The sequence below is a fragment of the Lampris incognitus genome, chromosome 2 (genome assembly GCF_029633865.1).
Source record: "Lampris incognitus isolate fLamInc1 chromosome 2, fLamInc1.hap2, whole genome shotgun sequence".
In the NCBI taxonomy this organism is placed as follows: Eukaryota; Metazoa; Chordata; class Actinopteri; order Lampriformes; family Lampridae; genus Lampris; species Lampris incognitus.
The window spans coordinates 139,910,070-139,926,744 of record NC_079212.1 but is presented as its reverse complement, the minus strand read 5'-3'; the positions used below and the strand labels follow the sequence as shown (position 1 = coordinate 139,926,744).

Sequence of the window (16,675 nt, the reverse complement as noted above, 5' to 3'; positions counted from 1 at the left end):
AGTTTCATGTTGAAACGGTAGTCTATTACAGGCTAGGTGTATAAAAGGCCACTACATATCATAGCGTTCATTATTTACGTTGGGTGAAGGTATATGATCATGAGGACAAAACCATTCAAATTGCTCCATAGGGGGCGCAACAGTGCCAATGCTTGGACCCCTCCCAACGCCGCTTGCGGCTTTAATTTATCTATTTATTCTTTCTTTCTTTCTTTCCTTCCTTCCTAAATGGTTGTGAGACCAGCTATGTTATATGGTTTGGAGACAGTGGCACTGACGAAAAGACAGGAGGTGGAGCTGGAGGTGGCAGAGTTGAAGATGCTAAGATTTTCATTGGGAGTGATGAAGAAGGACAGGATTAGGAACGAGTATATTAGAGGGACCGCTCAGGTTGGACGGTTTGGAGACAAAGCAAGAGAGGCAAGATTGAGATGGCTTGGACATGTGTGGTGGAGAGATGCTGGGTATATTGAGAGAAGGATGCTGAATATGGAGCTGCCAGGGAAGAGGAAAAGAGGAAGGCCAAAGAGGAGGTTTATGGATGTGGTGAGAGAGGACATGCAGGTGGCTGCTGTGACAGGAAGATGCAGAGGACAGGAAGTAATGGAAACGGATGACCTGCTGTGGCGACCCCTAACGGGAGCAGCCAAAAGTAGTAGTAGTAGTAGTAGTAGGCTTTCAGCAAAGGCGAACTGCAAAGTACATTTGTCAGCCCATTCTTGTACTATATTAATACTTTTTAATTGCACTGTTAAAATGTGTAAATATACGGGGATCACTGGTTTGAATTCCCGTGTTACATCCGGCTTGGTCAGGCGTCCCTACAGACACAATTGCCGTGTCTGTGGGTGGGAAGCCAGATGTGGGTATGTGTTCTGGTCGCTGCACTAGCGCCTCCTCTGGTTGGTCGAGATGCCTGTTTGGGGGGGGGGGACTTGGGGGAATGACGTGATCCTCATACGCGCTGGCAAAACTCCTCACTGTCAGGTGAAAAGAAGCGGCTGGCGACTCCACATGTATTGGAGGAGGCATGTGGTAGTCTGCAGCCCTCCCTGGATCGGCAGAGGGGCAGAGCAGCGACCAGGATGGCTCGGAAGAGTGGGGTAATTGGCCCAAGTACAGTTGGGGAGAAAAACGGGGGGGGGGGGGGGGGTGTAAATATACTGTCTCAGCTGCGGCGCCTGACATCCCTCTCACTCACAGCAGTGACGTCACGCTTCAATGAACTGAATTCAATGCATTAGAAAATGGTGCATTAAAATAGAGAGTATATGCGGGCAGTCATAGAGGCACTGCGTTTTACGGCATGTCAAACGGTTACACAGCGAGGGCACAGGGAAGACGTAACATCAGCCAACTGGGGCAACTTTATTGAACTCTTACATGTAATTGGCAAAATTTGACAAATCGGTGGCATCAAATATCCAAGAATCCAAAAAACTCAAAGTACACTCACCATGACATTCAGAATGAGCTGACTGACATGATGGCAAATATGGTTAGGGACCAAATCAATGGAGAAGTTAGGGAAGCTGGAGTTTTTGCACTGATGGTGGATGAGAGCAGAGATGTGAGTGAAAAGGAGCCGGTGTCTGTGGTCGTGCGGTACTTGCACAGCAATGAAGTATGGGATGAGTTCCTTTACCTCACCCCAGCTTATGACTTAGATGCCAGTTCACTCTTGACAACAATCAAATAGATACATAATATGCAACATTGAACACAACATGTGCATTGGCCAGTGCTATGACGGTGCCACTGTTATGTTGGGGTGCAGTAACAGTGTGCAGGAGAATTTTCGGAGTGGTCCCTCAAGCTCTTTATGTACACGGTCACGCCCACCGGCTCAATTTAGTGTTAGCTGAGTGCGTCAATAATGTGCAGCCAGCAGGAGAATTCTTTGAAACTGTGCAGATGTCCGGGTAGCGTAACAGTCTATTTTGTTGCCTACCAACATAGGGATCGCTGGTTCGAATCCCCGTGTTACCTCCGGCTTGGACGGCCGTCCCTACAGACACAATTGGCCGTGTCTACGGGTGGGAAGCCGGATGTGGGTATGTGTCCTGGTCGCTGCACTAGGAGCTCTTCTGGTCAGTCGGGGTGCTTGGTAAGGGTGGAGGGGGAACTGGGGGGAATAGCGTGATCCTCCCACATGCTACGTCCCTCTGGCGAAACTCCTCATTGTCAGGTGAAAAGAAGCGGCTGGCAACTCCATGAGTATTGGAGGAGGAATGTGGTAGTCTACAGCCCTCCCGGGATTGGCAGAAGGGTTGGAGCAGTGACCGGGACGGCTCAGAAAATAGGGTAATTGGCCAAGTACAGTTGGGGAGAAAAAGGGGAAAAAGCCACACAAAGAAACCCAAAAAAAAAAAAACTATGCAGATACTGTACATTTTTCCCCCCAGTTCTGTCGTACACATTTTCCTTAAAAAGCAAAAGAAACCCGAGCCAACACAAAAGCCTATTGAATTGAAAAAGTTATCAGAACGATATGAGCTTGTCAATATTCACCACTGTAGGCCGTTCAGAAAACCCTGCCAGCAACCCGTGCAATGTTGGGTGATGCTGTAAAATAATCAAAATGCTCAGAGGAAGACAGAAGCAAGAGGAATAAAGGCACTAATAGACGGTTAGTTTGCTCTTCAACTCAGTTTATTTGAGGATCTGTTTCGCACCAGCAAGTTCTAGTTTGACCAGTTACAGTCCCCAGATCTGCAGCGAGCATCTGCAACGGATCTTGTTGAATCCATGATTATATCTCTCTCAGTAAAGCAAAACGACAAGTCGTGGAATGACATAAGGGACAAAGCATGAGCCCTGTCCTAGAAGATTGGCATCCCCATCCGGTTTAGACGAGAAGAGACCGGCTCAGCAACCGAACCACTTAGAGGACTTCATAGTTGATACTGCGCAGGAGAGCACCCGCCAATCAATGATATCTGTAAGCACTGCTTCTACCCTGTCATTGACAGACTTGTCAATGAACTGAAAAGGCGTTTTTCATCGGAATCGTTTGATGTTCTATGGGGCACTCCTACCTTAAACCCGAAACACAAGTCATTCCTTGAAAGGGAACACCTTGTCACCCATGGGTCAGCATTATGGGTTAACACGAGAACGACCAGGATTTCACTCCTACCTAAAACAGCCATGGACCATCAAAATGACCGTTGGTTTTTAAACTCTATATTCTGTCAAGATAAATACCCAATTGAGATATTAATTTATTACATATGTTATTATGTCTGTTAAGAAACAACTGACACCAAAATTGACATTTTAACAACTACAATACTATTTTTAAACAAATTAAACTTTAGAGAGACATGATTGAACTTGAATAGCAAGGTAGAAAAAGTGAAAATGGTACCTGAAAAACAAAAGTGAAAACACATGTTAATCTAACGAATGTCACAATATAAAACGAGAAATGTAAAAAAAGAACTGAAAATAAGTATTGAAACAGTCCCAAACAATGACCAAAACTTAAAAACTACTAGAAACGACCATGAGCCCCACAGTATTTAAACTCTATATTCTGTCAAGATAAATACCCAATTGAGATATTAATGCGTTGCATATGTTAGTATGTCTGTTGAGAAACGACTGACACCAAAATTAACATTTTAACAACTTTAATACTATTATTCAAAGAATTTAAAATTGCCGCTGTCCAACGCCTATAAATACTACAACGCCTTGGTGGTAGTCATGATGCATCTGAAATGGTGGGTGTCTATAACCAGACATGTTGGTAATAATCAGAAATCAAGTTTAGACTATTACTCTACACTGGAGAACGCTAGTGTGTTTCTAGGACAGAGCAATGAACTTCGTGAAGGAAATGATGCGACCAACACGCGTCATAAATAGTGACATGACATGCACGATGACCCCTAAGTTATGTGCTGTCATTTTGACGGCTCATAGTCACTTTAGGTAGATCTTATCGTGACTTTTTTTGTGTGCAACTGATCTAAAACTCATTTTAATGCAAATGCAATTTTAGGCGCATTCATGGAGCGGCAGGTCTGTATCTTTTTCCCCCCGCAAAGTTATTGAACTTTGAAAATCCAGAACCGTCAAAATGACGGTCTTGGTTGTTCCAGTGTTAACGAATTCCCGCTTGTCTGCAGAACTTCACCAAATCTGATGGCTCCTCGACTGAAAAAAAAAAGAGAGCAGGGACAGATCATGAACACTACACAAGAATTTCTCTCTTCTCCGACCATACAGGGAGGCGTTTGATTCACACAGATTTTGTGTATATCAGGCACAATGCCCGTCACATCGGTGGCCTGCAAATGCAGCTTTTCTAGCATATGCCATGTCAAAAATTACATACACAGTATCAGCGGGGACACTAGAAACAGCAGTCAACCTTTGTTGTCCAACTTAAGACGAGCGAGGGCCCATCATGTGCAGGACATTGTTAATGCTTTTGCCATGAACCACAACAACAGGCACATTGTTCTGCTATGACAGACATCCATTGGTTAATAGGCTAACCTTCTTCTTCTTTCAGCTTGTTCCCTGTTTCCCAGAGGTCGCCAAAGCGGATTTGATGGTTTTCATTGGTACCCTGTGAGGGCACAGCACCGATGGCGGTCTTGTCAATCCGCATAATGATTTGGCAACATTTTACATCAGATGTCCTTCCTGACAACCACTAACCCTATGGACGGGGGCACAGGTGAAGCGCTGGATGCCATCTCAGTATTCATGGACTTGCACCCATGGCTGTCGCAAAGGTTAGTGGGCTAATCTTAAGTTATATTATTTGGTTGAAGATGTGGCCTATATGCTATATAGTAATGGTACGTATTATACTGGTAATGACAACAGGCACACTTGTCAATAGTATTCATAATATTGTGATGGAGTTTGTGTGAGCGATTGTCATGTTGGCAAGTGATGACCCTGAGTCACACCAGACGCAAACAAAGAAAAAAAACCTTTTACAGATGAGAGCACACAAGATGATGACTCAAAATTAGAGTAATTCAGGTGAAAGCCTACAATGTGGGCAATGTAATGACAGATTGCTGTCATGTCTCGCTAAACCAATTGATGCAGACGGACTCTGGTGTTATAATGATTGTGAAGGTAACAGTGTGTTAGAGGCACGTTTGCGCTCTTCGCCACATATCTACAAGACTTGGACAAGGCTTTGGCAGATGAAGATCCATTTCAAGTATATTGAAAGGGAAGAGAGAAAAAAAAAGATCCCAAGAGGCTGCTTCAAATTGTGCAAAAAAAAAAAGATGGGTTGTAGAGACTACTTCCCCAGATGTGTTTGTTGTAGCTCGGCCCTTTTTAAACCCCACATTTTTCTAACTGAGGGGTGTAGTTTTTTCCCCCCACACCTTAAAAAAATATATATCAAAAACCAACTCAGGACAACAATGCTTTCCCTTCTGGCGACTGAATGAGTCCGAGCCGGTGACCTTGAGGACTTGATTTCAACAGTTTGAAAACGAAAAATAAAGGAAGAAGCGCTTCTAAAGGTAAGGCTGTTATTATTCCATTATCCCCCCCCCCTTTCTCCCCAATTGTATTCGGCCAATTACCCCACTCTTCCAAGCCGTTCCGGTCGCTGCTCCACCCCCTCTGCCAATCCGGGGAGGGCTGCAGACTACCACATGCCTCCTCTGATACATGTGGAGACTCCAGCCGCTTCTTTTCACCTGACAGTGAGGAGTTTCGTCAGGGGGATGTAGCGCATGGGAAGATGACGCTATTCCCCCAAGTTCCCCCTCCCCTCTGAACAGGTGCCCCGACCAACCAGGACACTTACCCACATCCTGCTTCCCACCCATAGACATGGCCAATTGTGTCTTTGGGGATGTCCGACCAAGCCGGAGGCAACACAGGGATTCGAACCGGGATCCCCGTGTTGGTAGGCAAAGGAATAGACCACTACATTACCTTGACGCCCTATTCCATCAACGTTGTGCATTGTGAAAAGCTTTGTGGTCAATTGGATATTTGTTTAATGTGGTAGTATTCTCTATTTGACTTGTTTGTACAGTTTGTGATGTGTATCACAAAATTAATTTCAAATATTCTCTGTACTTCATCTCAAAGTGGCTTTCTTTACAAATACTGCAATATCCGCTATCCTGTCACCTTGCAGTATTCCCCACCAGTTGAACAGATGCATGTTGCAGTCATTTCAATATGCTTGGATGGTATGCATGGCTTTGCGCTGCTCAAGGTGCTGAAATGTCAGTGCACTGCAGTCATTCAGATAGACTGTCTCCTGTCACTGCTCATTACTCACCCAGTACATAACTCATCCCACAACACCTGACTACTAGATAGATCTGACTGTGATGGTTGTCACAGCCTAATCTGTAGCAGTTTGGCTCTCAGGCCTAATATAGGCTTCAGTAAATCTATGGTGTAACTATAGTATTATTGTGCACATGATATATATCTGTCTGAGTGCAAGTAGCATTTGGCATTTAATACAGGCCTATGTTAATCTTTATTTTTTGTTACAAAATGCCTGTCTATAGGATGACTGTATAGGATGCATTGGTATGGCATTTAATAGAGGGCAATGTAAACCTTAATGATAAATTATGTCTTAAATCTGTAGGATGAGTGGGTATATAAAGCCCTGTAGTTTAGCTCAGAGACATGTTTTTGTAAATCTATGGTCTATCGCCATAGTGAACTTCACTTCAAACTGTGATGCAGAGTAGTGAGAGAAGGGCATTTTAAATGCGGATATGCTGGGGCACTGTACTGTGTTGATCTGGGTCTGGGTGGATCCAGATTGGCCTTCCTCCCTCAGTACTGCTCTGATGCTGAAGCTGAGCCGCCAAATTTGTTTATTTTGATATATTTTGCATTTGATGGTGTGTATGATTTGAATGTGATTGGTAATTTGTTTTTCGGCTGGACCTTTAAGCTTCAACTTGTATGGTGTGGTCTTTCAAGAAGACATTTAATTTTACCATGCACCGGACTCCATTGACTTTACTCCATAAATTTTCGCTTTCGCATTCTAAGCAATGAACGTAAATCAACACTGATGAGTAAACTATGTCCAATTCTGCAATGTCATACTTGAATCGACAATAAGTGAGCAACCATGGAACAAGAAGTGTAGAATTGCATATTAGACAAAAAATGGGGTACATATTTATTGTTTTGAGCTGACCAGCAAACTTTGAACATGAAAGATGTCATATGGAATGGAATCAGGAAATCATTCAATATGAATTACCTTTGACAGTGATGGGAAAATGATGTGTGATGACTTCAATCCTCCCCCCCCCCCTATTTGCTGTTATTTTAAGAAATCGCCAAGGGTAATTCCAGTATTTTTAAACCTCGGCCCCATTTCCCCATCATTTGGTCTCTAAATGACTAATAGGGACAGAAGTTTTTGGAATTGGCCCAGTACTGAGCGAGAACCCTTCAGCCGGCAGCCGCGAAATGGGCTGCAATGTAATCCTTGGGGGCAATTGCGCCTGTCAGTGCTTCCACTAAAAGTGCTTGTTTTTGCCGCTGACAGTCTCAGATAAGTGTCTGACAACATTATGGAAAGGATCCCTACAGAGATAGACCTTCTCTACATTTTGATTCTTCCGGTCTCTGTTGTAACATCCCTTTTACTGCTGCTATTTGCCTGCTGGGGCATGGTTTCAGATGTTTACAAAAGAAGAAGTCATGCTGAATTTTATTAGAGCTGATCATTCATTTGAGGTAGCATAGCCTGAGACAGACCGAGGAACTGCTAGCAATAATTTATTTCCAAAGTCATGGCTGAATATTTAGATTGATTTCCACAATGTGGATAAGGCATTTGAATTGGATGGCTGCCAATATTTGTTTGAGCCAGAGTATACGGATGAAGTGCTCCTAGAAATTGAAGAGAGGATTAGGAGAGAGAGAGAGGGAAAACAGGCAGAGGAGGGTGAACCAGCTTTTTTGGCTGGCAGTAGTCACTGACTGACCGAAACTGGCGATTGGTCACCGGTTTCATATGTAACATGAATCTGGCGATCGGTCGGCGGTTTCATAAACCAATCATCATCATTGCACATCAGGTTGTGATCACAGAAAGTTGAATCAAATAATAAATAGTAGCAGTGGTAAAAGAGATGTTACAACAGAGACCGGAAGAAGCGAGATGTAAAGACAAATAAAAATAAAATAAAAAAAACTCTATAGGGATCCTTTCCATAATGTAGTCAAGACACTTATCATAACAATCTAAGACTGTCAGTGGCCATTACAAGTACTTCTAGTGGATGGTCTTTGATGGATGCAATTGCTCCCAAGGATTACATTTGCAGCCCGTTTCATGGCTGCTGACTGAAGTGTTCCTGGGTCGATTCCCAAAATTTTTTGTCCCTATCAGTCATTTGGACCCCAAATGATGGGAAAATAGGGCCCAGGTTTAAAATTACCGGAATTACCCTTTAACTTTGTCATGATTTTAACATAATCTTAGCTTTTTTAAGGCTTCCTTAATGGTAGCTAACTGTACATGGCAAATGAGCTCTGACATCAAAGTACATTAATGTGTCCATATTGCACATTGTGTTCTGATTTCTTGTCCGTCTTGTCCCTCCACCTTGGCCTCTTTTTAATTTAAACAAAGCATTCTGGAAAACTCCAGTTTGTGCTACAGGTGGACAGTCAGAGCTGGTGTGCTGTTTGGGCAGGGGCTTGGATCTGTTGGCTTACACAAGATACAACGACGAGTGATCTGGATTAGCGTGACTCGGAACCGTTTTATCCTGAAAGCATAAACCATTGGATTGAGAGCCGAGTTCACATGGGACATGAAAATGCCTGCATACATGGTGAACTTGGGCACAGAACACCCCGGACAGAAGACGATGATACAGTTCATGATGTGCAGTGGCAGCCAACAAATGGCAAAGAGGAAGACCACCAAGGCCAGTGACTTGGCCAGTTTCAGCTCCTTCCGGTAGTACCTTTCGGCATCGCAGGTGGCCTCTGCACGCAGATTGAGCTGTCGCCGGATCACCCTGAAGATCTCCCCATACAAAGCGATCATTATGGTCAATGGGACCACTACCCACCCGAAGAAATTAAAGTAGACCATGTAGTCCATGCTCATGACTGCGGTGAATTTACAGGTGATGTAACTGGAACTGCTGAAATTTCCTTGGGCCTTGTGGCTGTGCCAGCCAAACATGGGAACCAGACCAGTTAAGAAAGCGAGAATCCAGCATAAGCAAACCGCTACCCATGCTCTTCTTTGGGTCACTATGACGGGATACCTGCACAGGGTCAAGGGAAGTGGAATTAAACCCAAGTTAAAAGTCACCCATAAGTGATATTGTAAAGATGACTTGCATTGAAGAAGTTGCTCGAATACATTTACACGTTGTTTCTCAGTAGACAGTTTTCAGCTAGCCTGCTAAGAATACTGCAGTTAACTACATTAACTTCCCTTTTACTAAATCCATTCCCACATCAGAACCCTGCTAATAAACAAAAGGGGTTTTGGAGGGCTGCCAAAATCCCTTAACAAACTATCCCCAAAGTCACTCATTAAGGCAGACAGGAACATTTTAATTTACTTAAAAGCTTTTAGACGTGCAGCCCATTGATTTACTTTAAACTGGGCAGAGATATATGGCACCATGTCAGACATATATTTCAGCAACAGCAGGATACATCTTCTCTGAAGTATTTGTTCTTTGAAGGAAAAAGCCTTCTGATATGACACAGCAATGCCATCAGTCATATTCTTTTACATGACAGAGTGACAGCTAGATCATTCTTTCAAGACATTTTTTTTGAGTTTTCCCCCTTTTTCTCCCCAATCTTCAATTGTACCTGGCCAATTACCCCCTCTTCCCAGCCGTTCCGGTCGCTGCTCCACCCCTTTTGCTGATCCGGGGAGGGCTGCAGACATGCCTCCTCCAATACATGTGGAGTCGCCGGCCGCTTCTTTTCACCTGACAGTTAGGAGTTTCACCAGGGGGACGTAGCGCGTGGGACGATCACGCTATTCCCCCCAGTTCCCCCTCCCTCCCCGAACAGGCGCCCTGACCGACCAGAGGAGGCGCTAGTGCAGCGACCAGGAAACAGACCCACATCCAGCTTCTCACCCGCAGACACGGCCAATTGTGTCTGTAGGGACGCCCGACCAAGCCGGAGGCAACATGGGGATTCGATCCGGCGATCCCCGTGTTGGTAGGCAATGGAATAGACCGCCACGCTACTAGGACGCCCCCCCTTTTCAAGACATTTCTATCAAAATATGAAAATATTTTTGAGGTAAAAGCACAGCCAATACAGCCCTAGCAAACTTAATCTCAGCTTTGTTTTGTTCAATCACCATTTACTGTCTGCTTGAATACAGAGAAATAACACATCGAATGAAAGGAAGGATGCCATAAAGCTGTTGTTGCCAAACTCACCTGGTGGGAATCTTAACTCGCAGGTAACGGTCGATGGCGATTGCCAGCAGGGACAGGATGGAACTCTGGGTAATGATGAGCAGCAGGCAAGAGAGGAAGAGACAGGTATAGAACTGAGTGTTCAGTCCCAGGCTGATGATCACAGCCAGGGGGATGACCAAAGCCCCCACGGCGATGTCTGCCACTGCCAGAGAGACGATGAAGCAGAAGGTGGTGTCCCGTAGAGCCCGGTTCACGCACACCACCAGGACCACCAGCACATTCCCAAACACAGAGGCCAGAGCGATAGCTGCCTCAATGGAGATGTACATCATGTCCACATGCCCCCAGGGCTTGATTCCAGGAGAGGATGACATTTTTTTATATATACATATCTATATATATATATATATAGATATCTATATATATATAATTTGCAGATCTCTCTTACCTCTTTTTTTCAGATCGCAAAGATTGCTAAAGCCTCTGTTATAAGGTTCTGTGCTGTGGATTCAGCATAGTACCTTTTTCCATGATGTTTACTTGCCCTTTCCTTGCTGAGAGAACTGCAGATCCTCTGTATACTGCAATCACAAGCTAAGTGGTCTCAGGACTGATGAAGACATCTTGAGACACAAATACACTGCATATTCCACCAGCTCAACATGAGACTGGGAAACCTACATCTCTCCTGTAGGTTCTTGCTCCTTACTTGCACTCTCTTTCTCTCCCTCCCTCCCTCCCTCCCTCCCTCCCTCCCTCTCTCTCTCTCTCGCTCTCTCTTTCTCACACACACACACACACACACACACTTTTCAGTCTGAGAGATGGAGCCATTAAATTGAGGGGAGGGACTTGTGTCTTTTTGCAGCACCCTGCATCAGTACTCCTGCTCAAATCAATAAAAGACATAATTTTTTAGGGAGGGGATACACTTTAATTGAATCATTCAGGCTAACAAGCTCTGATTTGAAAACGAAAGTGCATGATGGCGTCTAATGTTGTCATTGCTCAGTAGTTGACTTGAGTCTTGAGTCACTGTTTGGACCTTTGCAGTGACATAACAGTACCAGATCAGTGCTAGGATTCGTATCCAATCAAAAAGTGTTTCCTTGAACAGACAAAATGACTGCAAATTGTAGCGTATGAATTGGAATTTGGGACGATTGACACCTCCAAATTGACAAAAGATGAGGGATATTGTAAAGTGGTTCCTCAGTGCATTAGATAACATAATAACACCAAGGGTATGAATGCAGTTTTCATTGTTGTAATGAATACTAGATTTTGCCCCCTTGCCTTTACACTGTCATGTGGGTGGATTAATGACGGAATTCGTCATCTTTAGAATGAGTTAAGTCCTTTCCAGTCTTAAGGCAGACCCCTTAAATCATGCAGCATCAATACCTTGGAGACATGGGGGTTACTTGGAATTTATAATGTGTGAGATGAAGTGGTAATTTAAGAATAATGCACCTGATTACTTAAGCAAAAATGAGTGTAGAAGCATGTGGAGAATCTTCCCTTAATATTGCCACAAAACAGCACTTTTCAGGCGTCTGGGTGGCGTAACGGTCTGTTCCGTTGCCAATCAACATGGGGATTGCAGGATCGAATCCCTGTGTTACCTCCAGCTTGGTCAGGCGTCCCTACAGACACAATTGGCTGTGTCTGCGGGTGGAAAGCCAGATCTGGGTATGTGTCCTGGTCGCTGAATTAGCACCTCCTCTGGTCAGTCGGTGCACCTGTTCAGAGGGGAGGGGGAACTGGGGAATAGCGTGATCCTCCCACGCACTACGTCCCCCTCCCACACGCTACGTCCCCCTGGTGAAATTCCTCACCGTCGGGTGAAAAGAAGCAGCTGGCAACTCCACATGTATTGGAGGAGCCATGTGGTAGTCTGCAGCCCTCCCCGGATTGGCAGAGGGGGTTGAGCAGCGACCAGGGCGGCTCGGAAGAGTGGGGTAATTGGCCAAGTACAATTTGGAGGAAAAGGGAGGGGGGGGGGGAGAATCCCAAAAAACAAAACAAAAAAAACAGCACTTTTCAGTATCACAATTTTCCTGGTTTTGGAATTTCTATTTCCATTATTCAATTTTCAACCAGAATTTAATCAGTCAATAAGAAATACAGCCTAGTTTTTTTTTCTTCATTTTTTCATTTGATGGTCAGTTTAAGGTACAGTCCAGAGGATCTTGATTTTTGTTTGTTACTGACAACTATGAAGACACTGGTAATTGAAAACCCAGGGATCCATTCAAAATGAAACGGAGTTGCCAGTGCTGTTGTGTCAGCGTCTTAACACATGGCTGAACCTAAGTTTTGGCTTGTGGGATTTGTTAGTAAAGGACGTCTATGAGCTTGGTCTGTCATATCTGATTGTTTGCCACAACGGCTTTGTTTCGTCTTCAAACTTAGTAGATGCCTTCTTGTTTGGCTGCTATGGAGAAAATGAAAAACACTTTGTGCCTTATAATTTTTCCCAGGAAAGTCCTTCCTGACAGTAACCATTAAAATGAACCACTTCAAAAGCGTTCCTGACTTGGATATTCAAGGGTTATCTATTATCTAAAACACCAGCAGTATAAATAATCAAACCGACTTTTTTTTTTGTTGCTTTGAAATCTTCAAGATTGTAACTGAAATAGAGCAATTTTAACACGTATTTTATTCACCATATCTTTTCCTTATTCTCCAGCTAGTCCTTGGAATACTGTGGATGTACATTTTCTGCGACTCGAAGAGGTTGAACCTAACTGCCATCCACGTTCTCAGTTTTTGAAACATTTATAAAGCCAAGGTCTGCGGTTCATCCAAAATTGCATCAACAATTGCAATTACTCTAGAAATCTAACTTTTTCTGTTCAGCAAAAGGTCTTGGCAGCAGTTTCAAAGGATGCATTAATGAAGCCCTCACCAGGCTTGGGTTTCATCCATTAAGGAGTTTTAAAGCCTGCCTATAAATGCGTTCATTTTATTTTTTCTCTTCTTTTTGGAGGAGAAAAGGGATGAGTCAGGACTTTGTTTTGGGACTGTGCCGCCGCATCTCTGTGGTTTGTGCATTACTGTTTTAGTGAGCCGACACTAATTCACTTTTATGGGGTCTGCATCATCCCTTCACAGGCCTTCATTATCTCAAGTGGGTTAGTGAGTCTGTGTGCCAGGATTTCCAGCTCGGAGATCAACTGGCTGTGTTGTGTGGTTGACGTAAGACAAATTTGAAAATAAAAATGAATTTCTCACACCGTAGTGTGTGTGACGAACGTAATGGTCCTGGTAGATGAGAACACCGCTGAATTATTTTGTCATTACGTTTGATTCTGGTGTCGTTTTCGTAGATGCTGAGCCAGTGTCAGTAAGAACAGCTTATCTTAAGCTGAAAAATAGATTTAAGGTGGGGATGAGAACATGCCTAAGACAAATTTTACGGTTTGCTATAATGTCTCATCAATAATACAATGAAACACAAATGACTGGTTTTGTTACTAATGAAAGCTATTATGGTGCATCTGGCCTTCAAAAATGTTTTATGTACATAGAATTTGTTTTTCGAAGGGGGACTTTATGACCGTGTATACAGACTAACCATTTTTGAGATGTTCAGGAATTGTGGCCATGCCATGCACCCAGGACTGTTGGATTTGAACTAGTATGTTTAAAGAAGTAGTTCAAGATTTCTAGTCTTCTGGCTTTGCTTTCAACACCCAACCTAACCAACCCAACAACATCTATGAATAGAAGAATTGGATTTGATTAAGGTCTTGCAGGGATCCGCTAGGGCATGGGCCAGAGGGGAGTATGCGACAATGAAGCATCTATTACCGGTACCAATTAGGCAGATTATTCTCTGTCCTCACCGATCATCCCGTCGTCATTCAGAGAGGAGTGATTTCGCAGATGGGCCTCTTTCCATCCTGACACAGTTATTCCTCTAATTCTACTTGCTATGATATGCTGTCTTGGTATGTGTCTGGATAAATATGTCAACCTAACCTATTTTCAAGATGGATAACATATATCTGAGGCTAATTTATAGAATCAAATTAATTGAGAGGTGTAACAGTAATCAAAACTAAATGGGTAGTGTCTGTGAACCTCAAGCTGATTCACAAGTATATCAGGTTACCAACTCCCTCAGTAGCACTTGGGTGAACAAGATCTAGTCTGCAACAGTCGATTGGCCTATTTTCCCGGGTGCTGTTGTTACAAAATGTGATAGGACAGTGATGATTTAATCCTGAAAGGAAATTATCTTTCCCCATTCACACTTTTGCGTAGGTCGTAGTATTGTGTTTTTGTTTTTTGGTGGGGGGGTTGTCTTATGCTATATGGGTGTATATAATCATACAGTTTTCCTTTTTTGTATGATTTTGTTTAAGGCCATTGATGAAAGAGGATTTATTCTGCAAATCCGTGTTCTGAACAAAACTGTGTGTGCATGTATTAAAGATAAAAAGGATATGTTGTTTTCATCCTTGTACCTTACCCAAGAGTGAGTTTAAACAGAAGTTCAACTCGGACAAATGTGCTTGCTCAGGCCTTGACCCATTGTGTCGGAGAAAAAAATTCTTAAATCACCTTGATGCCCTGCTGCCACCAGCATGCATGGATAAGGCATGATCAAGTCTGTGCTTAATTTGCCATTTGGTCAGTTCATTGATGGTAACTCAAATACTGCTTCATTTGAGTGTAGTTAGTTTGTTGCCACTGGAGATGGCAGCGTGCACTAGTCTGTATAGCCCAATATCACAAATTACAAATTTGCCTCAGTGGGCTTAACAGCAACTCAACATACTGTCCTTAGACCCTCGCATCGGATAAGGAACAACTCCCGAAAAAACAAACAAACCATTTAACAGGGAGAAAATACAGGAAGAAACCTCAGGGAGAGCAACGGGGGGGGGGGGGGATCTCTCTCCCAAGATGAACAACGTGCAATGGATGTTGTGTTTACACAATTTACACAATATAGGATTGAAAGAAGATAACACAATTATAAGATTTATGAAGAATATGAGGAGGAGGATGCCAAGCAGTGTCCAGATGCCACCGGAACAGCCCAGCACCCGAGCCACGCGACCACCATCACAAAAAAAAAAAAAAAAAGTCACACATCTTAGTGAGAGAAGGATATAACACTGAAACAGGATAACAAAATTATATGGATTTATAAGATATGTATGTAAAAAGAAAATGTGATGAGGGGAATGCCAAGCAGTGTACAGGTGGCGGTCAACGTCACCACGGAGAACTGGTAGGAGGACAGACTGCCCGTGCACACAAGGGAGACTCACGTGACACCATTCACATACACAGAAGAAGAGACAGGAAAAGACATTCAGAGAGAGGGAAAAGACATGCAAGAGAAGAGAATAGTTTGCAATAGTCAATAATCTATACACTATAATCTCATCGGCAGAACAGTGCTTGGTAAATTCATTGAGACAGAAATCGACCCGCCATGTAGTACAGGTTGTGACGTACTCAACTTAAAGACAACTAACTGTAGGCTGAGGTAAAAAGACGAGTTTTAAGTTTGGATTTAAAGAGAGACTGACATGCCCTTTCTGAACACGTTTTTTAACATTGGGAGTTTGAATCATAACCAAAAATAGGTGTGGTTTTATGAATTCAAAGTGGGTGGGGCTCGTTATCGCTCGTCACTTGTTATTTACAAGAAACGTTGGATAACGAGAGCAAGAGGGAGATCCTCTGCGAGGATTACAGTTTCGAGGAGGATTCGGTGATACAAATAACTTTTAGATAGATAGATGATAGATATTTAGATAAATAGATAGACAGATTGATAGATATATAAATAGATAGCAATACATCGTAGCAAGATCGATGATAAAGTCTCGAAAAAAAAAAGCACAAACTTGAGCGAAGTAGCTAGCAGGAGGGGGTGAAAGAACAGCTTCTCTGTGGTTTTATAGCACCTCACTACGGACACACCCAATATGCAAATTGACTGGTGTCTACGTATCCACTGGCACAATTTTGTCATTGGACACCATCTACAATCAATCACAGATCTCTCTCGGGTGGCCGCAGACGCGCTGTTTTGGCCACTGAATTTCTCCGTGGTCACATTCCGACTCGGAACATAGCCTATCAATAGGAATTTTCAGATTTTGATGTCGGTATCACTTTACAGGACTCAACAGACTCTGATTGTCAGGCAGGTTATTCCACAAGAACGGGGCCTGATAGGAAAAGGCCCTGCCACCAGCTGACTTCTTTTTAACTTTGGGTAAACACACGAGCCCTGTATTTTG

At 43.4% G+C, this 16,675-nt stretch overlaps 1 protein-coding gene across 1 annotated transcript; it reads right to left on the bottom strand.

Moving 5' to 3' along the window:
• Window positions 1-8,644: 8,644 nt before the first annotated feature.
• Window positions 8,645-10,774, bottom strand: LOC130132620 (adenosine receptor A1-like). Its single transcript, XM_056301804.1, has 2 exons — window positions 10,419-10,774; window positions 8,645-9,269 (listed from the first exon to the last, which is right to left on the bottom strand). Exons 1-2 carry the CDS (start codon window positions 10,772-10,774, stop codon window positions 8,645-8,647), a joined length of 981 nt encoding a protein of 326 aa, XP_056157779.1.
• Window positions 10,775-16,675: the final 5,901 nt, after the last annotated feature.